The 22,143-nt window shown below is 39.8% G+C and overlaps 1 protein-coding gene across 7 annotated transcripts in view; it reads right to left on the bottom strand.

Moving 5' to 3' along the window:
- Window positions 1-16,937: 16,937 nt before the first annotated feature.
- Window positions 16,938-22,143, bottom strand: part of FGFR2 (fibroblast growth factor receptor 2) — an 81,543-nt gene continuing 76,337 nt past the window's right edge. For all 7 annotated transcript variants that reach the window (XM_033066315.2, XM_033066314.2, XM_033066313.2 and 4 more), the window contains one exon: window positions 16,938-19,996. In XM_033066315.2, the coding sequence (XP_032922206.1) occupies window positions 19,832-19,996 (165 nt within the window). In that variant the 3' untranslated portion in view covers window positions 16,938-19,831. The remainder of the gene's footprint in view (window positions 19,997-22,143) is intronic.

Below are 22,143 nucleotides of genomic sequence, written 5' to 3'. Positions count from 1 at the left end.
CACAAACTGAATTTTGTATTAAAAACCCAGAGCTACAATTAAAATCTAAATCAAGGTTTGAATTTTATTCAGAGAAAAGTTCCTTAATATTTTTCTGTTAAATCAGAGCTTTTCCAAGATCAGTTTTTAAACTGAGTTTTCAGCACCTTGCAAATAGAACTCCAATGGTATTTACCTGTCACTCTGAACCGAACCCCAAATGACTTTTCAGTTTCACATTTAAGATTGAGTCTTTGTGAAATTTAAAGGAATTCCAAAATGAGGCTGATGCCTGGTGTCTGTGTATGGTTTTGTCTTGGTATTTTTAGAAAAAAACAGAAGAAGCAGTAGGGGGACACATGATTTTATTCTGAATTCAATATTTTTTTTATAATTTTTTCTTTGATGCCTTGTAACTACATTCAGAATACAGCACAAAATGAAAAGTCATTTGGCAAAACCCAGTAGAAGCTGAGAGTGCAGGGGCAGAAAACCCCACAGAGCTTTGGAGAGCAGGGAGATGTTCAGATCAAAATTCACTATCTCAAATAAAGAACAGAGCTGTGGGTTGCCCTTCTCTCCCAGATGAGCCATTAGAGGGGACATGGACACAAATGTGAGATTAGATCCACACCCACATCAGGATTTTAGCTGCAATACCACTGCCCATAAACAGGAGTGGGTTGCAAATATGAATTATGGTGCTTTCTGCAAGTTCAGAATCCTTAAACACTGTATTGTGCTCTGATGTCCTCCCTCTTCCCCATAAAAATAGAAATATAAACAATATACATACACACTAGATCTGGACTATCCAGGTAGACTCCCAAGCCTGCCATGTGTAAAGTTAAACTTTCCACATTAATGGATTTATCATGAGCTAAAATAAAATCTAGGATTTTCACATAGACTTATTATTAAAAAAAAAAAATCAAATAATTTGCAAAGAGATCAGAATTAGTTATGTAAGGATCCAAGGACACTGTCACTTTTGGAAATGCTAAGGAGAGGAGAAACAGTTCAGGCTGGGAAAACACTGCCTGCCCCCTTAGGAAGGGAAATCGTTAAAGTAAACATGATTCTCTCATTTCAGAAGTATTTGAACAATGGTGAGTTTCAGTTTAGCTGCTGAACTTTCCACAGGCTGGGTGTGCTCAGAGCACAAGGTGTACCAGCCCTGGAAAACCATCCATCAGGCTGCAATGCCTCTGCATCTTGGAAAAAAAAATCCTGCTTGAGCTATTTGACTTGGGCTGCACAATTTTTAAACCAGAAAGTGTCAGAACTCTGCTTTTAGGCTGGATCTGCAGCCTTTAGAGCCCAGCACAATTTCCTGCATCCAGCACCAGCCTCCCCCTCACCTTTCAGAGCACACCCTCCACTTTTCCTCAGCACTGCCCCAAAAAACGCTGCGCACACATTTCTGGTCCCAAGGAAAACAGCAGGGAGTGGGTGTACTTCCTTCAGATTGCATTGTGCTCGAAGATAAGCCAAGCACAAAACAAAGAGCACATTATGAGCAACTGGAATAGCAGCTTCTGAGGTTTCCAGGGCTGCAGTGAGCTTGAAGTGAAGTGGATATTAATGACAAACAGCCACTTTCTTGATTGCCAGCTCTGCCATGGTTTTTGACTGGGTGAATCAGGAGAGGACAGAGCTTGCTGATAATGCTGAGTCTATGTGTGGTGCACATCTGCTGGAGCAAATACCACCTAGGGTATGGAAGAGAGGTAAATTTACCCAGGTTTGTTACTTTTCAGTACATATCTGAGCTCCACAAAGCCTCCAAGGACCTGGTCGCTGGGGTGGAACATCCTGGGTGAGATGTGTTAGGCAGGATGTGCTCCAAATGAAACTATATTGCATAAAATCTTTCATTATAGTGGGATCTAGCAAGATTTTCTGAAAATAAAATCCTCTCCCAGTCCTGATATTTGCAAAAACCTTCTGGCACTTGGCATGCAGAGCATCTTTGAGTTAGGAAAAAGACCTTTTATTTGTCTCATCAAATTCTTTTTGGTTTGTGTTGATATGAAATTGTTAAAAATCTCCATTTCCTTTCTCCAGCCTGCCAAAATAGCAATTAACTGCAAAAGGTGGCTGATTAAAGTCTCAAAGCAACACAGAGTTTGGAATGATTTTAACTCTAAGTGATAGTCCCTGCAAGTGAAACCATTTGTTTTAAATTCTGTTATCTGGAATGTACTACCTGAGAGCAGCTTGTAACACACAGAGATTAAGAGCAGTGCCTTAGTAAAGAGCTATGAAGGCTACATTCAGCTCTTGGGCTTTTTTTAAAAGGCACCATAGAAAAGTTCTAGAACTGAATTTTGCTATGAAGTTGTGAAGAATAACTTACCATCAGCTGAATAATTGCTTGCTAAGACAGCACAGAAAATCAGGGGTTGGCTTTAGGGATATTTGTAAGTGAATATAATGAATATAGTGAATTTAACAGCTCTAACAGAAAGGGTGAGGGTTTATCATGTTGTTTTTAACCCAGTATAAAATTTGGACAGTGCTGAGATTGCCACTCTGAAGGATCTGTCTGGTTTAGGCAAGGATACACCAGAGAGAACCTCTGGAGAGATTCTGTCAAAGCTGTCCCCCAGTCAGTGTTGGCAGCATTTTCCTAGTGACAACAGCACATCCAGTAATGGCAGATTAGAGATTTCCAAAATCACCACAGAAAAACTTTCCCTGAAGCATCATCAAGCCAGTGATACCTCCAGAGTTTAGTGTCTCTGGATCCATGAGTTACACCAGGTATAAAAAATGACATAGAAGTCACAAAAGTTCATTCATTGGTCATTGATTTTTTAAAAAATCACATCTATTAGCAGGCTCAAGATATGAAAAATTCTCAATCATGTGAACTGTGCTGCCCTGAGTTTAAATATGATGTGGAAAAAGGTGGAAGCCCTCAAATGGACTCTCATATTTACACTATGTGTTACCATAATCCAAACCAGCATAAAAGCATCAATCTCATGTTTTGATTTTTCTGTTTTTTAAGTGGTAGTTCACAAACGCAAACCACAAAGAAGAACTGAGTTGAGGAGAATACAAAAGCAGTCAAATAATTTGGTTACACACCTTATGATTGCACATATTACATTTTACATCCATGTAATTCAGATAATTAAGCATCAGATAATCCACACAGACCCAGCTTTGGCCCTGTTACAGGGATAATATTGTCACAAGAATGATTGAGAGCAACTGGCATGGTGTACGTGGCTCTTTAGAGCCTGCCAATACCCAAAAGTGGGGAAAAGACCCAAAAATGCATATTTAAAATTAATGGTATAGGAAATCTAAAATGACATGCATTTAACTGCATAAGAAGGAACAACATTTCTAATAACCTGTGTTTCAAAGGTCTGCTAGGCTGACAAAACCTGACTTTGAGAAGCAAGGTACCACAGAGAACACAGGAAGGAAAGTACTGGGAGAAGAAGGAAACCACTTTTTCCTACCTACAAAACCTGCTTTGATTCCAAACATTCATCATGGGCAATCTAGGAAGACTTTTTCTTGCCACCACACTCCAGTTCTCCTAGAAAGCCAAAAATCACTGGCATGATAAAAGATGTTGGATCTATCATTCTTAAAATGAAATCCTAAAGAAAACACACTTCTTTAAAATTCAGCATTTAAACATGGCTGGGTTTTGAGCTTTCTTTGACATAAATAATTTAGTTCTTTCTCATTTCATCCTCTTGGATAACCTCCCATATTCTAAAGATTATTATTGCTTTTACTTTTTTTTAAAGTATCATAGTTTAGAGTGATCATATGAGAACTTCAGGCTTCATTAGAAAATAAACTCTAAAGGTCCAAATCCCAGAAATTTAATAAAAATTATCTCAGATTTTAGCTGCTCTAGCACCTAGCTAGATATTAGAGAAGGGAAGGATAGACAAGAGGTTTTATATATTCAGGTTTAGCATTAGTGAGCTGCAGACCTAATTTTTATTGTCAGAGCAGATAATGCTAGTTTTAAGTTCAACACTTCACAATTTAAATCCTCATAATATGTTATTCAATGTAGTGACTTTGCAGAATAAATAGTGTACTTCCAATAAGTACTCCTACTGAAAATATATATCTGAATGAGAATTGAAGTTATTATAAAGCAGTTAAATATTTAAATTTTGTATTCTGGGATTGTTATGGAGTTGGATTTGTGTTAATAAGAATTGCTTTGAGTTGCTGAAAAATCTGGCTTAGAGAGAGGATGTGGAAGAAAATTCTGGTTGGCAAACATGAGCTACACTTGAAACCAGCTCAGAAAAAAGTCCAAAATTTAACTTGAAAGACAAAGGAGGTCTGATTGTCATAGAGCAAGGCTGAAAACTGTTGGTTAGCTTGCTAAATGCAGCTCATTCCAACTCTTTATATATTGGTGCAGCACAAACACCAGCCTTGACTCCTGAATCCCTGCTCTGAGCCCTGCAGGGACAGCCAGAACCCCTGCAGGACACACAGACAGGCTCCAGCCCATTCCCTGAGCTGCCTGCCCAGAGCTGCCAGAGGTTCTGAGGTTTCTGAAGGCATGGCCCATGTGCACATCTCCTGTGCAGAAAAGATTCTTTGTTCAAAGCCTCTTCTTCCTCTCTGCAGTTATCTGCACACAGCTCTGACTCATGGTGTGTGAGCTCTTTGCACATTTCCTCTGCTTAGAGAAAAAAGAAACCAGAACTGCCCCCCAAAAAAACACCCCACACCCTACAAAACCACCACTTTTATGGCCATAAACCAGATTTTACACTAATAATGAGATCTGGATTAAAACCAGCAGCCAGGTACCTCAATTCCTATTTTCTAGTGTTCTAGAGCAGCTATAAGAGTGCTACATTTGGGGTGAAATATTGTTTTATTTCACAGGACAAAGACTGACTGTACCCTCTGTGCCTTGGTACAGGGGGATCATTTTGCTCAATATTTATTTCAAGTCCCAGAGTAGCACAGAAATGGGGAACAGCAAGGATTAAACTCTCAGAATGGACAGGGAAATTTGAAGCAGGATCAGCCCAGGAGAGACTTTCAGGAATCATAAAGAGATGATCAAAGCATGGAACTTCCTCAGGACTTGGTTTGTTAACATTACCATGGGCTGGTGAATGTGAGGCATGAAAAGCAAACAGATCCTTTATCCATGTGAGCAGATTCCAGGAAAAATCACCCAGACTTCACAGCTCCACATTGCTGCTTCTCCCCATGGACAGCTGAGTTTGAGTGGGGCAGTATCCATCTCTGTAACTCCTTCTTCACTGTCATCCCAAAAGTTTTATGGTTTTTATGGAGAATGGTGGCATCCCATATTTTAATATCCTCTACGGCAAGAATCAGACTTTTGGACCTGAAAAACAGCACGTTTTTGGGCTTTAGAAGCTTAAAGGAAAGTGATTTTGGGAGAAAGCCTCAGGGAATGTGTGTAGGTGGAGAGTGGTGGTGGTTGCTGTAACTAAACCCCAGCAGGTTCTCCTGTTTCTTCTCAGGTGCCCTTCCCTGTAAACCTGCAGGAGTCCTCAGCCCCAGGAGTGATGAGAAGGGCAGGAGAGGAGAGACAATTACAAATCCTAATCTCCTGTGTTGAAGAGTTTTAAGAATTTAGGCAAATATTCATCAGAAACATGCCAGCTTATTTCATTTAGAAGGGGCAAGAAGAAAGGTCACAAACACTTCTGAGGTCTCAACAGTTCCTGAAATATCCAGAAAAAAAGAACAAAAAAGAAATAAAAGGACCTGAAAATGCAGGTTTCAAAAGTAGCTGACATATTTTTCTCTTTGCTTATAGTAAGCACAAACCACAGGAGCAAGTTGAAACTCTGCCTTTTCTTTACCCAATTATTCAAGTGAGGCAAAAAATTTTCTCTCTCCAAGGTGAATAAACTTCAGCCATAAGTACAGTTCTGCTTAAATATTGACACAGACCAGTATATTCTCCACTACGCAGTGTTTTGTTAGCAATTAAAGTATTAGATAACAAGGCACATGTACACAGCTGGATGGAGAAACCTCAAATTTCTGAACAGTGTCCCAGTTTCAAGAGTCGGCATGGAGTCCAAATGACCTTTATCTTGCCAGTGTTAACAAATTTAGATTAAGTACACAGATACCAAATTCCTTTCATGATTTATCGAGTATGTAATGCTAATTTTTGCACCCATACCATTTGTTCAGGCTCATTTTACTCAGTGCTGTATGAAGGACCACGTCAAGCATGTGGCAGTGTTGATGATGAATAGGGATGCTGGATTTTTTTTTTTCTTGGATTATTTACCCCTCTAAAATAACCTGTGAACACCCTGATAACTGGAAAATCACAGAGCACACCTTGCAGGTCTGGTGGGCAGGGCAAGGGCAAGGGAACTGCTCTGAGTGGGATGGAGCTGATGCTGCCCAGAGGCTGAGCCAAGGTCCTTCTGCATTCTCAGGAGAGGAAAGAGAGAGATGACAGATGGAAACAGCAAATCTCATTCTGTAAATCAGAAAGGAATGAGGCTGACAGTGGAAACACAGATCTGTCCTGCTTTATTTAAAGCAATGCTAAGCACAAAACAACTGGTTGTGAGATGTAGGTAAAAGTGAAACTCAGGATATTGCTCTGCTTTCCAAGGTTTAATGCTCTTGTCAGAAGCCTTGTTATGGCATCAAATTCCAAAACAAATGTATCTGTTTCCAGATGTCCTCCAGCAGTACTTCAATTTCATTTGTGTTTGTCTATGTACATCCACATCTTTCTGTTCAATGTTCTGAAATAATCACATTTTCATTTGTAGGTGTAGTCTGGCAATCAGGATCAGCAACATCAGCCTTCCCCAAAAATAAAACCAATTTTAAAGGTTTCTACTTTCACACTCTCCACACATGATCATCCCAACATCACTGCTCACTGCCCACCATTTGCACCAGTACAACATTTTGCTAGAAATTGCTTTGGTGAAGTCATAAAAGTTGTAAAACTGAAAGCAAAAATGTGGGTGCTACCATTGTCCAGACCTATGGCAGAAGAACAGGATTCTCAAAGAGCCCTTGCTGTGCTTAGGTGATTTCACAGCACCCACTGCAAAGGAAACTCTCTGCCAGCTGATCTGACTCCTCACCAAGGCATGAAACAGCTCCAGTATTTCAGAATAATCCATCTGACTCTCTCAGCCCTACAGCATCTGAGACTCAATATCACTGTATAAAAACCCACTCCAGCTTTGTCTCATGGGGTTTTACTCTTACAGAGCAGCAGAGCAGCACTGTAGTTAAATTGGAATATTTATCCATACTCACATTGATAAGGAGAGGCAGTCATAAATAGCACTTATATCCTGGTAAAAGTCAGGTTTTTAAGCATGGTGCTTTAGCAGCTGTCTCTTGTAAGAACACGCTGAGTCCCTGACTCTCCTTTCTATGAAAACTCAGAAAAATTATTTTTAAAATTAACCAAACACAGGTTTGTATAAAAAGAAATCATTGAGGTATACAATTCCCTGAATACAGCTGTGAGGTCAGGAGGTCAGACACATGCTGTGTGCCAATAGCAAAAGGTTAGAGTGGATTTTTAAATCCATTATGCTCAAGAGCATGTTCAAAATCGTGAAGGTTTGTTTCTTACTTGATATTCTCACAGCACATGAAAATCCTGAACACTAAACATAGGTTTATATTAGAAGACAGCTTCTTTTTTTATGACAGAATTATTTTGTAATCAAAGGGCACAACCAGATACCACAGGAATAACTTAATGATGTAGGAACACAGAGTTGGCACAAAATAAAGTACAGCTCACAACCTCAGGCTGTGTAAACTGATGCAACTTCCTTGGTTATCCATTTATACCCTTTTATTCATTTACTCTGGTAATTCAGAAACCCAATTTAAGATTTAATATGATCTCAGGAAAGAATCCATAACCCTCAAACATCTGCAGTGATAGTCAACTGATCAATACAATGATGGCATTCACATGAATTTCAGCAGAGCACAATTGAGGGCTTGTGCTGAGCTCTGGGATATGTGTGATAAAATATTTTGGTTTAAATCACTCTTGTCTGAAAGGTAAACCTAATCTGGATTCTGGCTTCTCCAGAAGGATAAAGGAAAACAGATTTGCCAGGCTGCAGTTGGGAATCTCAGCTTTCTGCCTTATGACAGTCAGTTATTCCAGAAACTCAGGTTTATCTGTCAGGTTTTTGTGCTTATTTAGGAGTTGAATGAACAACCTGATTTCCCAGTTGAATGTTCGAGACAATGAAGTGTTTGACAGGTTTCACTTCCTTGAATGCAGACTCCATGAGCAGATTACAACCTTGGATGTTCTCCTTAGGAAAACCACAGCAGGAATACTTTTCTTGTATTTCTTTTTGCCCTTCTTTCATCAGTTGCTCATAGAGCTGGTAAGCTCTCTGTGCTGAGGCCATTTTCTCTGACACTGATCCAGTCTCCCTAGAAATATTTTGCAGCCTCTGCTACCAGGTTTTTGTGCCCCATTCATTCCCTTCCACCAATACCCACACTTACCCTGTGTGAGACAGCCTGGGGACAATCCCTGAACACAGCTTGCACTCAAACATCACCTAAAATAACAGAAACCTTCCCTTTTCCACTCCCATACCATCACCTGAGATCTGCCTCTCCTTTGGCATCATGCTGATTTCAGGGCTGGTGTGACCATCCTGGGGATGAAATGCAAAAGGCAGGAACAAATACATTTTCTATGCTTTTTCTTTTTCCCCCAAAATTATTCTCCTGCTATGCTTACAAGGCAAAACTGGCAGCATTGTTCCTTTCCTCACTGTCAGTGCAGTGGCTGTTGAGATCAGACAGAAGTGCTGCATTCACTTTTTTCTCCTTTATTTTTGAAGTGTTGGGCAAATATCTGCAATACAAAAGTGGCAAATACAGAATTAAACTTCTGCTGATGCAAATTATTTTAAAGGTTGCTTTTATACTTGGTCAGGGATGGCAAGACTGCAATGCTCTTGGTGTGTGAGGTCCAAAGAAGGAAGGAAAAAGCCAGAGTGAATTCACTTCAAAACCCAAGCAAATAATCATGGAATACTTTGGCAACTATTCACCAGGTCTAGTCTGCATCACATTTTTAATCCATGTCCATTGCTCATTGCCAAACCAGTGAGACACTCCTGCTGTCTACAGTGCTGTCCAGAAAGGACAACATCTTTGTAATGCAGAATTTGGAAGGGAATTAAACAAACAAAACCCCCTCCAGAATTAGTTGCCAATAGAAGTGATTTGTTTATATTTGTTTTCTCCTCCTTGGGACAGTTCTGGCTTGAGCACTGTCTGCAAGAGCATGGAGGTGGCCCCAGACAGGTAACCCAGACCCATCCTGCTGATGTAAAATTAGTTTTGTGTTAAATTCATGAAGCCTATAGCCACTGAAATGAGACTGCTGAGAAAGAATAAGCAAAATAGGTAAATGGAGCACACTTTATAGTCTAGCAAATAATTTACAGTATGATCAGGAGATAATCATTCCACTTCTGCATTAAAACATGCCTGCTCCCTCTCCTCATCCTCATGGTTTTGATTACCTTAGGATAAACAGATTGTTCAGCAGGAGATAAACTAAGGACACCACCTTCAAGTTGGGAGTCTGGTTTATATCCTTAACCAGTGAGTTTGCCAACTCCACTTTGTTATTTATGTCCCCTGATCTCAGTTTGCATGCCAGGTTATAAAAAATCCCAATCAAAAAAATCAAATATCAAAAAGCTTGTCAATACTGTGATGATTGCAGTCATGGCTAAATAACTTTGGATAACTTTAACCCCCAAAAGTCCTCACTGGAGCTCCTTTTGCTGCTGGCAGAGGAGGTGCTTCACCCACTGGATCCTTCTAGACTTCTGAGGTTGCTGACATTCTCACTGCATTCTGTGCCAAGTTTGTATTAATATATCTGTAACTTAAAAAAAAAAATTGGTTTTAGGCATCCAGATATCCTGCTGGTCATATGTGCAATTTGGAATGAGAATAATCCAATGGGAATTGGATTCTCATCCAATGAGAATAATTTCTCTAAAGGCTGCTCCAGTAAGTTTGCATTCATTTAGGGGTATTTTGCATGAACCTCTTAGATCCTCAGTGCCAAAACTACATTTTTCATACATTCATTTTCCTCTTTATCTAAAACAAAACACAAATTGAAGAGCCAGACTTCTCTGATACAAACAAGAAGCTGCTGGGCTGTGTAGGGAGATTACTTCTACCCCAAGAAGTCAATTACTCCAGGCTCTTAATTCCACCCTTATCAATTAACTCTTGTGATGGTAGGAATTTTATCTAGTGGAAATTGGACAGAGATCTGGTCTGAAAACTTCCAGCATTTTGCCAATGAACTCGTAGCAGGGACACTACTGTGCATATCCAAGGTCTCCAACTATTTAAACTTTAACTCCTCCAACAAAGTATAAATAAAACACAACAAAAACTCTCCAGCAAATTCACAAACCACAGAGTCAGACTCAACACAACTGAAGGAGTAATCCCTCTTCCATTGGACAAGTCACCCAAAATTTTTCTTTAACACATATTCTTTAAGTCTCATTAGGAGATCTGAGAAGAAATTCAATTTCTCTTCTGAGCTCAGACATGCCAGTAGTGACAAGGATGTTGTGGTGGTACATGGAGCTCATCAGACCCCTTCATAAAACAGTGGAAAAAAAGAAAAGCAGGACATTTTCGTGCACAGCTAAGGGACAGATGTACCAGCAGCAGATATTGGTCAGAGAAGGCTGAACACGAGTGGCTCCTTTTCATTGCCTGCCAGAACAGAGCAGCCTTGGAATGCTCCTGTAGGAAGGGGAAGGATTAGAAATGTCTCTCTGAATCCTGCTGTTTCAGCTGCTTCTCAGACTTTTGACTTCAAACTACAATCCAGCTGCTGGTATTTTCATTCCAATTAAGTTCTGAGTGTTTTTTAAACAAAATATTTTCATAGACTGACTATTAAACGATTTCATCATGATCTGATTTCAAACAACAAATGCTTGCTGAACTGCAGAGACGGACTCAGAGATGAAGAAACGTGTGTTTGGAGATTATAAAAATGCTAAAAGGATTTAACTTGGCAAGCAGAGGCCTGAGAGCTCAATTTGACTCAAGGGATGCCAAAGTATTGAGGGCTGTGGTAAACAGTAACCCAGACCTCCTCCACAAGCTGTCCATTAATAAGGGACCTGAGGGACACATTATAAAATTAACAATTGGAAAATCTAAAACAAATCCAAAATCCAGCTGAGTGTGTGCAATGTCCAGGTTACATGGTCAATGCAGTAGCTGTCTTTAGAAGATCATCTTGCACAGAACCTGGAAGTGAGGATTTTTTGTTCTAAAATAAAAGTGAGATGCATTTTTCAGGAGGTAAAGTGGGAACCAGTAACAGCAGGTTTTTTCCAAAGCATTGTGCTTGAAGTCAAGTACTGCACCCTCCTCACCTCTCTAAGAACAGCATAAATTGGGGATTTAGAGATGGAGACAACTTCTCCACCACTCTACCCTGAAACCATGAGAAACTCAATCCTATGGCTCCTAGCAAAAGGCCTGCTTTTAATGGCATCAAATGTCCAGAGACTTCGCTGAGAGAAATCCTGGTTCCTTTTTTAATGGTGAGTCTGGACTATTGGCTCCATAGCAGAATCAGAAGTAGTTCAGATAAAGATAATTTGTAAGGAAAAATAAATATACCAAAATGGGAACTGGCTTTTGATTTGCTCCCAAGAATAGGAACTGTGCCTTTCTGGGACAGAACCAGATGCCAAGAACACCAAAAGATTTATAAAGTGACCTGACATATAGATCAAGTAGAAGGACAAAAACTTATTTTTTTAAAAAAAATTTGTTTGCTTATTGCTGTGGAAGTTGATTCCCTTTTTTCTCCCATTGTCAGGAAATTGTCAGGATTTTTTTCCACTGGGACATTGCAGCTTCCTAAGTGTGTATAGGAATCTATTATTTTATTTTTTGTAAGAAAAAAACCAATATGTGAACTGCAGTGGAGCACAAGCACCAAAACCTGAGTGTCTTTCTCTTTTCATGCTATAAGAAGAGCACATAGTAATTTACATATGTTTGTAGTGGTAACAGATATAACAAAATTATTGACATTTGTTAATATGTGCAAGCTCAAGGAATACCAAGCATTTCTCCTCAAAAGACATACAATGGATGGAAGAATAAAAATTTACTTTTTTTTTGTTTCGTTACCTGCGTATCACAGCTTTGAAGAAAAATTATTGCTACAAAGAGCAAATAAATAAATTAATAAGTGAAATTAAGCTGCTTCTGGTTGATGGTAGTTTCCTGAAATCAGCTGGTGGATGAAGGCTGTACATGGCAACACAGTGAGAATCAAGAACTCCAGAGCTGTTTAAAAAAGGGTTCACAAATGCAGCAGGCAACTCTGTCATGTTTGCATCGCATCTTTGCTGTTAATTAATGAAGTGGGAACGTTCCCCCTGAAAAGGAACATGCTGTTCGTGTCTGCTGTGCCTCTCAGAGCAAAAGCAGAAACCACACAGATTTAGGGACTTACCCCTCCTCTGATGCTCCTTTTACCTCCCCCTTCTATCCCAGGACTGAAATAAAACCCCTACGAGCTTCTCTTCCCCATGGCTCTTATTTTTATTTTTTTTTTTAAATTCTTTTAAAATCTTTGAGGGTTTATTTTGAGAGGCTGAAAACACCCTGGAAAAACCTGGAAAACCAACCATGTCTCCTTTGTTTTCACTCCAGGCCTCTCCAAGCCCCAGCTCTGAGAAGGATTTGGTGAGCAGAACGTTCAGCCCAGCTGATTGATTGTGTTTAATTGCCTTTGGGTTTCATCAACCCCGAGCCATAAATCTGCTGTGTGTCAAACAGAGGGAGCCCATTAATGGGGCAGTGGCTGTCTAGTCAGGTTACAGAGAAATCCCAACAAAACATGGGGGTTTGAGGGTGTGTTTGTTAAACTCCTGATGGGGTGGGTGCTGGGGTGAGGGCAGGAGGCTCCAGCATCACAAATGTGGCACCAGGGAAGGTCAGGGGCTGCTGCCTCTTCCCTCCTCATCTGCCTGCAGTGAGTGAAACAAAGCTGAAGGAAAACCACAGTGGATTTTTCCTCCTTTTTTATTGCAACACCAAGGATGGAGGGAGCTGGGGGAGCGAGGAGCCAGCTGACACAGAAACAGAAACAGAGGTTCCAGGGTCCAGGTCTGCATCCAAGTGACACCTTCATGTCCAGGGCTGTGCAACAGGGGCCAGGCATGAAATTCTGGGGTGCTTTCAAGGCTTGCTGGAACCATCCTGGATGTAATTGTTGTTTCCCAAACATTAAGCCAGATGAGGATCCAGAGTAGTTGTCAACAACAAAGCAAAAAGTCAAATGAGGGGCAAGCAAAGCAGTGCCAGACATTAAGGGAAAAAAACCCCAAAACATACCACTACTTTTAACTCACAATAATAACATTTTCCCTTTTTTACCATTTTACCATTTTAATCTGGTTAGTAACATTTTTATTGACTATTTCAGAACCTTGCCATGATTATGTCTATTATATGATTACTGAACATTTATAGAGCCTTTTGATCTAATAAACCTGCAAACAAGCTTTTTAATTTCTTTACAAAATTTCTTGTACAGACCTAGTGTGCATACATAATTAGAAATATACTATTTTTAGTGAAAAATATGACAAAAGGGCTACTTAACTCTAAGGTACAAATCAACAGATTATATTTCATTGACCAGCTGATAAATAAATATTACAACTCCTCTGACATGACTGAGGTCTTGGATTACATCAGCTGAAGAAGCCCCACCATTTGTTATAACAGCTGTCAGGGAACAAGTCTTGGAAATTTTAAAGGAGAGAGAAAATACAATTTGAAAAAAAAATATATAGGTAGATTTTTATTACTTACAATTCTCAGCAGAAACCCAAATGTTTGGAGGCTTTTCTCAATTCTCTGACATGGAAAGTGCAAATACCTTAAAAAAAGAAACTTACTGAAAATAACAAAGACACTCAAGAAAATTGGTAAGAATGGGGGGTATTTGTGAAATAAAAGGCTTCAGCTTTCTCACTGCAGGCCAGGATTTCCCCAGGCACCTTTGTGGTGTAGCAAACTATTCTCAAGTGCTTTTGGCACTCAGGATTTGGAACATGAGCCTTGAAACTCTGGGCCCATGGAAGAAGATGCAACCTCAATTTCTCCAGCAGTGTCACAGCCACTCTGTCCAGCCCTGGGTGTGGCTGCTCTTCTGGACACCCAGAGCATCATTCCCATGGCAGATCCTTCCCCTACTGAATTTAGCACAGCAGTATTCAGCAGGCAATTTGTGTATCTCTGTGCCAACAAACTTTTGGAATAGAAAGTCCTGCATAAAACAAATTATAGTTGTGCCAGGAAACACATCTAGACAAAATATTGCACCTTGGCTACCTTCTCTCAGATGTCTTTAAAACAGTCCTTGGGAGAATTGATTTTTTTCCCCCTCATAAATTGTATTTCCCACTGGTTCCAGCATTATGGGCCATAGATTTCCCCAGACAGCAGTGACACCAGGGCTGCTGTTTGCTGGCTGCTCCTCCACCCTCTCAGACAATTCAAAGATGTGATGCCCCAGCAGAAGGGATGACCTGCTGCCCTGCCACAGAGAATTATTATTATCCCTGGAAATGAGGGCTTTGGAAAAGCTTTCCCATTAATTCACTATTTCAAGGGAAACAAGCTGCTCCCAGCACCCAGTGCTGGGCAAGGGAAATGGGACCAGGTCCCTCACAAACCATCCCAAAATATCCTGGTGTCACTCACAGCCCCTGGACCCAAGGGACAAATGGTGGACATCAGGGAAAAAAACTGTGAAAACATTGATTGACAGTCTGAGCAATATGGACATCTTTGATCCTTCAAAGTGTATCCTTCAAGGAAACCTCATCTTCAGCCTGAATTGGAAATAAAACATTTGAAAAGCAAAATTATTTGTGGTACCTGGATGTCACTTAGTCAGTTCTGGTTTGACAAAATCTAAATACTCCATTTCTTAATTTGGTTTTAAATGCCATTGCCTGTCATGAAATAACTGCAACATAAAATGACTTCATTTCCTTCTGACTCTGATGGAGTCATTGTGATAAAGTCAAAATACTCCATTTTCTGCAGGGCACTCACACTCTAGAAAGCTTCTGACAAAACACTGCTTTCCACTGCACAGGAATCCAATCTCCAAATATTTGGCCAGCTGTGATAATCACAAACAAGCCAGGACCTGACATTTAACATCCTTAATAGAGGGGGACCTCTCTGGTTAAATGCATCACTAAATTGAATTTACTGAACAATACATCCCACTGACAGGCTCCACATGTGCCAGCACAGCTTTCCAGGACTCTGCTGCAGAGCTGGGTTACCTTTGGCCAACAACACAGATTTGCAAAATCACAGAGAAGTTTCAGCTGGAAAGGACCCTGGAGATGCTCTTGGCCAACCTTGTGTTGAAAGCAGGGCCTTAGATGAGGTTATCCACGGCCCTGGCAAGCCAAGTTCCTGAATATCTACAGCCAGGAAGATTCCCCAGCTTCTCCAGGCAGCTTATCCCAGTGTCCAAGTGGTCCCAAAGTGAAGAAATTGCTTCTAAAATTCAGACAGAAATACCCTGAAGCAGCTGGTACCTCTTGCCCTTCTTCTCTCAGCACTGCCTCCATCTTCTCTCTCCTCTAGGAGCCTTGCAGAAAAGGTAAATCTGATAAAAGGGGATAAAAAAAGAAGACTTGCTCCACAGAATCTGCAGCATTTAAGCTGCTTGTAGCATCGAGGACTCATGGCAACAGAAGCTCAGAAATTCAGGCATTTCCACAGGCACAGGAGTGACAGCCCTTCCAAGTTAAGCTTCATCCCAACAAACTTATTACATTTACTGTGGGAAAATCAACCTTTTTTCCCTAATTATTAGATCAAATTATGCAACTACAGAACTTCCTGATTACAGAATGGACAGATGACCTTTCAAAAACAGGTTTTGGTTGGCTTTTTCCCCCCTTTCTATGGCTGGGTTTGTTTTTATTTATGAATAGCAACTATTTACTTTTTTTTTTCCTTCAAGTATGCTTGGCTGCTTAAAAAATGTAAATAAAACAAAAATATATTAAAGTTCCTAGAACTTGTCTTCTGATAATTCTTTGTTTTGCCTAAACAGACACGTACTTAAAATTTCCTTGACTCCAGAAAAATCTCTAAAACTCATCACTGATATTAACCTTCTTTTGGTTTAATTTCTCACTTTGAGATCACTGAACCTTTCACTAAAATGATGCTCTCTCGACCTCAGGGCTCTGTGGTGCTTTTTTCTCAAGGGCTAGACATGAAAATTCCTACATTGTGCACACAGCTTTGCTCACCTTGCTTCCAGGAATAAAACAGCCAATTTATTTGTCTTCAGACAAATTTGAAACTCATAACACAGCTGAACTCTTACTTTTGTAAAGGCAAAATGAACCAGATATTGGATGGTATAACATCAACAGAAAAAAAGAACAAGCTGTGTTCTTATCTGATGCACACAGCCTGTGCTACTTGGTATATTATAGAAAAAAATTTTGTCTGATATGTATCACCCTGCTACTTGCTAAATTACTGTATAAAAGTGGAAACCCTCCAAAACAGGCAATATGAACTTGTTTATGGATTGGAGCTGTAACAAATCTCATTTCTACATTATTTTCCCCTGTATTACACAGAGTTGATTCAAATCAATACCTAAAGGAGGGACAAGAAACAAGGAAGTGCTGAAGGGAAATGATTGCACACAGAACACACCTCATCCACATCAATATAAATCCACTCCCTGACACAGTGCTCTCCATTACTGCTCCTGTTAATGGCAACTTTTCAGATGAGACAGCAATCCCAAATCCTCAACCCTTCTACTCATGAATGATCCAAAGGTAGGATTTCCCCTCTGAACAAATTTCAGTGCCAGACTTTATTTTCTCCTGCAGCTCCACACACTGAGGATATTCTGCTTTTCCCCCCAAAACTGAGGCTTCTGTGCCCTGCTCTAGAGCCAGGGTTTCCACAGAAGGAAATCAGTCAGCAGGCAGCAGAGAATAAAATCTTGAGATAGCAGGAAAGAATAAAAACTTAATCCAGGAATTACAGAATAAAATTAAGAAAGTGGCATAACAGACTTCAGATAACATTTGTGGAACTGTGGAATACCTCCAAGGTGCAAATTTAACTCTCAGAGTTAAAAAATTAACACAGAAAAACCAAATAATCTGACTGAAACAAAATCAGGGCAACAAATAAGCTAACATTAATTAACAGCACGTTTCAACCACATTTCTGCATGTTTTCATCCTGTTGTATTAAAAAGGTATCAAAGCAGTAGAGATGCACTTAAATTAATTTCAATTTCAACAAAGCAAGATTCAAGATCATCTGAGAGCCTTTAAAAAATCTTAAAGCCAGCCATGTGTCATTACAAACATTGTGGTTTCTGTCCCAGTAGCCACCGTGGCTGCTAATAGTAACAGAGGTTGTGGGGAAAGGGAATTTCTGTTTCCAGTGAAGTCAGTGGGAACTTTCCAATCAGATAATTCTTAATTGAAAACCACAAGGTCTTAACGGGAACTTTTCAAGAAAGTTTCTTAGGGTTGGCAAGGGATTTTCAGTCAGAGGAAAAAGAGGAAAAAAGGAACCAAGGAACAGTTTGGTGTCTGGAGCACTTCCACAGCACGTGCTGAAGATCACATCCAACCCAACCTGCAGAAATGGGACCATGAAGTTCCTATTTCTGCCTCAAGCACAGGCTGCTTTGGGGTGGCTCCCTTCTATTTCCAAGGTTAAAAAAAAAAAGAAAAAAATACAACAGAAAACTTTTAAATTCCTGCCATATTGCCTCTTTCCATCTGTTATGATTTTTTTTTTTAATCTCCCATGCAAATAGTCCAGTCTCTCCAGAATTAATCAGAAACTTCATTAATTAAAGGGGACAGCCTAAATAAAAAGAGAACATACTTTGGGTGTACATTATGAACACTTCAAGCCATTTTCCACCAAAGACTGTACACATATTTACTCAAATAACCCATGCTATTTATGAGTAGACATTTTACAAGACAGAGGCAGAAGCATTATTCCTGAAAGGATTGTTTTCTAATATAGGATCTATGATAAGGTCTAATAAAGGAAGCTTTTCTGGATGTGTTCCATCACTTGATGTTCAGGAAACCATTTTGTATGACACAAAGGATTAGGAAAAATAAGCTGCATGACATTTATTTTGTAATTTTAACATTAATATCTGTAGAAACATTTTATTGTCAGTACAAAAGTTAACAGATTTTAATACTTATTTTACCCAATTAAAAAATTATTAAAAAAAAAAAAAAAAGAAAAAAACCAAACAAAACCAAAACAAACACACCACCACATAAAACAGTGAAATTTGCATTCATATTCCATGGCCATACCAACATGAATGTTCTGAAGTAAAAATACAAGATTCTGTAAAAAAAAGATACAAACAACAGTGATATTCTAGCAGAGGCCAGTGCTACACCTACTGTTATGGAATGGTTCAGAAGGAAATTCTGGAGTCAGCACGAATCAATCCCCTAAAAAGATGCTGATATTCCTATGGCAAGTTGTCATTATAAACAACTTCTCTCTTTTTAACTTAAGTTACAATAGAGGGATAAAGGCAAAAGATCCAGGCCAAAAGGTCTGGAACCTATTATCCAGCTGAGGCAAGAGAATTGTAGATAATTTGATGCATGTGCAACTCAGGGTAGAAGCTCAGCTCCTTTTAGAGCAGTCTGTTCTGCTGTGGTTATAGACCAACTCATGTCTTTCCTTACTTTAAGAACCTTCTTCAAAATGTTCTTTATTTTCTTTTTTTTTTTTTTGGCGTGGAATGACTCTGCTTTTTGGACCTTATAAGAAAAAGAGTTTCTTGTTAAAGGTTTTGGTTTTGATAAGAATAATCATCTGACACTGCAGTTTTTAAACACAAATAAATCAAAAGTTTAATTCCCCCAAATTAGTTATATACTGTAAATATTTCTTTTCTTAAAGATCTGAAAACTAGTAAAGTCTGAGCAATATATCTACTAGTCCTCTGTGCTGCCTGCATAGAAATGCCATTTAAATTACAAAAACACAACAACCCTATAAACGATTAACTGTTTTGTACATTACCAATTAGTTAATAAATTAATGATATACCATTTTCCCTGAAAGCAAAGTATTTTCCACCTCTGGATGGTGAAAATTAAGAAATTCTGTGTAAGAACAGCATTTAGCAAATAGCTGTTAAAAAAGAGACTAATTTGCTAGGTGGATTGGGACATCCATTTTTTAAATCAATACAAAAAATAATTCATTGTAAATATATATAATATATATTTATACATATTTTTGAATATATTTACATACATCCAGCACCTATATACTGCATTTGTGCTCTGTAAGTGTGTGCCAACATATATTTTCTCCAAATATTACAAAATACACAAGAAAGGCAGACCCAGAGTTTGCCTCAAGTCCAACTGGTCCATTGTACAAACAAAGTCTGTTGCAGCTCACAGGAAGCCAGAAAATTGATAGCAATGGGTATCTAGACACAGCTCATAAACATTCTTCCTTCTTGGGAACACTTGAAAGCTGCAAGTGATGAGAATATTTATGTAGGTCCTGACTGCTTTCCTCCAAATTGTTTTTTTTTTTTAAACTTTTTCTTTTTTTTTCCGTATTTCCTATGTACAAGCAGAAACATGAAGGTCCTGGAGAAAAGCTTTTGCTTTGCATACGTGGTAGGTAGCTTGCTGTTCTTGCCTGGCTGTTGGTGGTTTCATGTTTTCACACTCCCGTTCATGTGCTGGTACTTGGGGAGACAAGGTTCGTAAGGCATCGGGTCGGGAGAGAACACCGAGTCGTCCCCCGAGGAACACGAGCTCCTGGTGTCAGGGTAGCTGGGGGAATACTGTTCCAGAGGTCCACTGAGGTCCAGATACTCCTGTGGCAAGAGGAATAAAACTCATTTTTAGCCAGCAAAGAGAACGGACAAGAACGCGTCACCGCTGCTGGGATTCTGGAGAGGAGCGGTTTGGAAACGGCGCCTGCTCCTGCGAACCGACAGCATCCAGAACTGCCCTGCTGCTTAAATACCTCATCAAACAAGGAGCCTGACTAGGGAAAGAAAAACCAAGCCAATAACACGGTATTTTCTGAAGTCCAACATCACCAGCATTAGCTGTGTCAGTGGGAATAAACATGGCAACCACATCAAAAGAGGGCTTTTCACTCACAATGATAAAAATGAAATTTCATCCTAAATAGAACCATTTTTCTTTAGCACATGGTAGTGATTTGGAGAGGGAAAGACGCTTCCAACTTTGTATTCCTTTGGTCACTTTGAATCTCTGTTTTATATTCTGTGATATTAAATTTGTGTTTCAACATGCAGTGGCATACGTGCAAAAAAGATCTGAAAGAAAAACAAAGTCAAATTCACACGATTCGGGTTTTTTACACTACATATTTGTGTGTTGTGTGTCCCAGAGTAGCCATGACCAAAGCAGTCATTAAAAAAGGAAATATCATCTGCTGAATCCAAGTTTTGGGTTAAGGCTCTTTTGCTAGAAACAACAGTTTTGGCAAGAGAATAAAGTTATTTTTCCCCTTGAAATGTTCCTTCTCTTTCAACTTCTGAAGGCAGCTGCATTCATTTAAATGCAATCTCTTCATTTGCTAAACCACAAGTTATGATCATACTGACGAGACGATTCTTCCACCTCAGTCAGTATTTTGTGCTGCTGTGCTTAGGTTTGGGCTAATTTAGTCCTTTGGCTAACATTCCTTTTTTAAGTCAGATATTCAGTCACTACCATCTTCTAGTTAAAAAATGGTCACCATTTTAGAAGGAGGGTGTGGTATGCAAGTTTTACAATGCTGGAAAATTCAATAGGGAGCAAAAGAAGGGAGTTTGGATCTATTGATTACTGACTATGACTGCCCAGCCTCTTGAAAAATCCATGAGGGGAATCCTGGTACATATTTATGGGTTAGCAAATCAGCCCTACATGCAGAAATAATCAGACATTTTCTAAATAGACTTGAGAAGAAAGGATCCCAGTGTCTGAAGAAACAGGGCTTTCCTAGGGGCCACCAGACATGGTTCATCATATCACAAAGCTTGATGTAACTCAGATATGAATTCAGTACTGAAGATAAGATCCTCACCCAGTGTCAATAGCCAGAGTCACATAAGGGGAATAAGAACCAACACCAGGCTGGTTTCTGGGGCTGACAAAGCTACAGCCACGAGGCTGACTCCTGCTCCTGGGGACTTCTGCTCATGTGGGTCACAGAAACGTGGCAATGAGAAATTGGGGAAAAAATCCAGCAAGAAAACCCATTAAAAACCCAACAAGTGATGATTCAACATGGAAAAGAGAAAGGCATTGCTATTTGAGCAGAAATCATTGCTTGCACAAAAGCAGAAGAAATTATTGGCTGCCCCAGCAAACTGAGTTGTTGGGTAAACCAGACTGAGCCTGGGCCAACAGTGTGATTCTGGGGGGAAAGAGAGAGTGGGGAGAGGATAGGCAGAAGTGAGCCTGGAGGACCTGGACTTCAGGAAAACTGTGCAATGACACAGAATCAGAGATCTCCAAAGCTGTGGGGGAAAATGGGACACGTCCGAGTTCTCAGGAGACACCGAGGTGACGACAAGCGTCCAGGAACATGAAACGTGCTGCACAGACAAGTGGAATGATCTGCTTTCTATGTCCAGGGTAAATAGGACAAAGGCAATATCTGATGTTGAAAGATTAGAGATTAGGAAAACAAAGCAACAGGCTGTCAAGAGGCGATGCCGAAATACAGCAGTGGAGATCTGCGAGGACAAGTTACATAAACATCTGTCAGCAATGACAAACGTATAGTGGGCCCTGCCACAGGCCCATCACAGGGACTGGATCTGTTCCTAAGCTTTTTCCAGACGTTTTTCCTATGATTCTAGTCTAAAGTAATTTACATAACCCTAAAGGCCTTTTCAGGTTAACTTTGAGATCATTCCAGGTCTACGAGCAGCGCGGAGTTGGGAAGGCTCGACGGTTAAACACACGCAAAAAAAAGCAAGCAGTATCATTTCCCAGGCTT

This window comes from Catharus ustulatus, chromosome 8, assembly GCF_009819885.2.
Source record: "Catharus ustulatus isolate bCatUst1 chromosome 8, bCatUst1.pri.v2, whole genome shotgun sequence".
Classification (NCBI taxonomy): Eukaryota; Metazoa; Chordata; class Aves; order Passeriformes; family Turdidae; genus Catharus; species Catharus ustulatus.
Note: the sequence above shows the minus strand (reverse complement) of the source record. Positions and strands in the feature narration are given on the sequence as shown.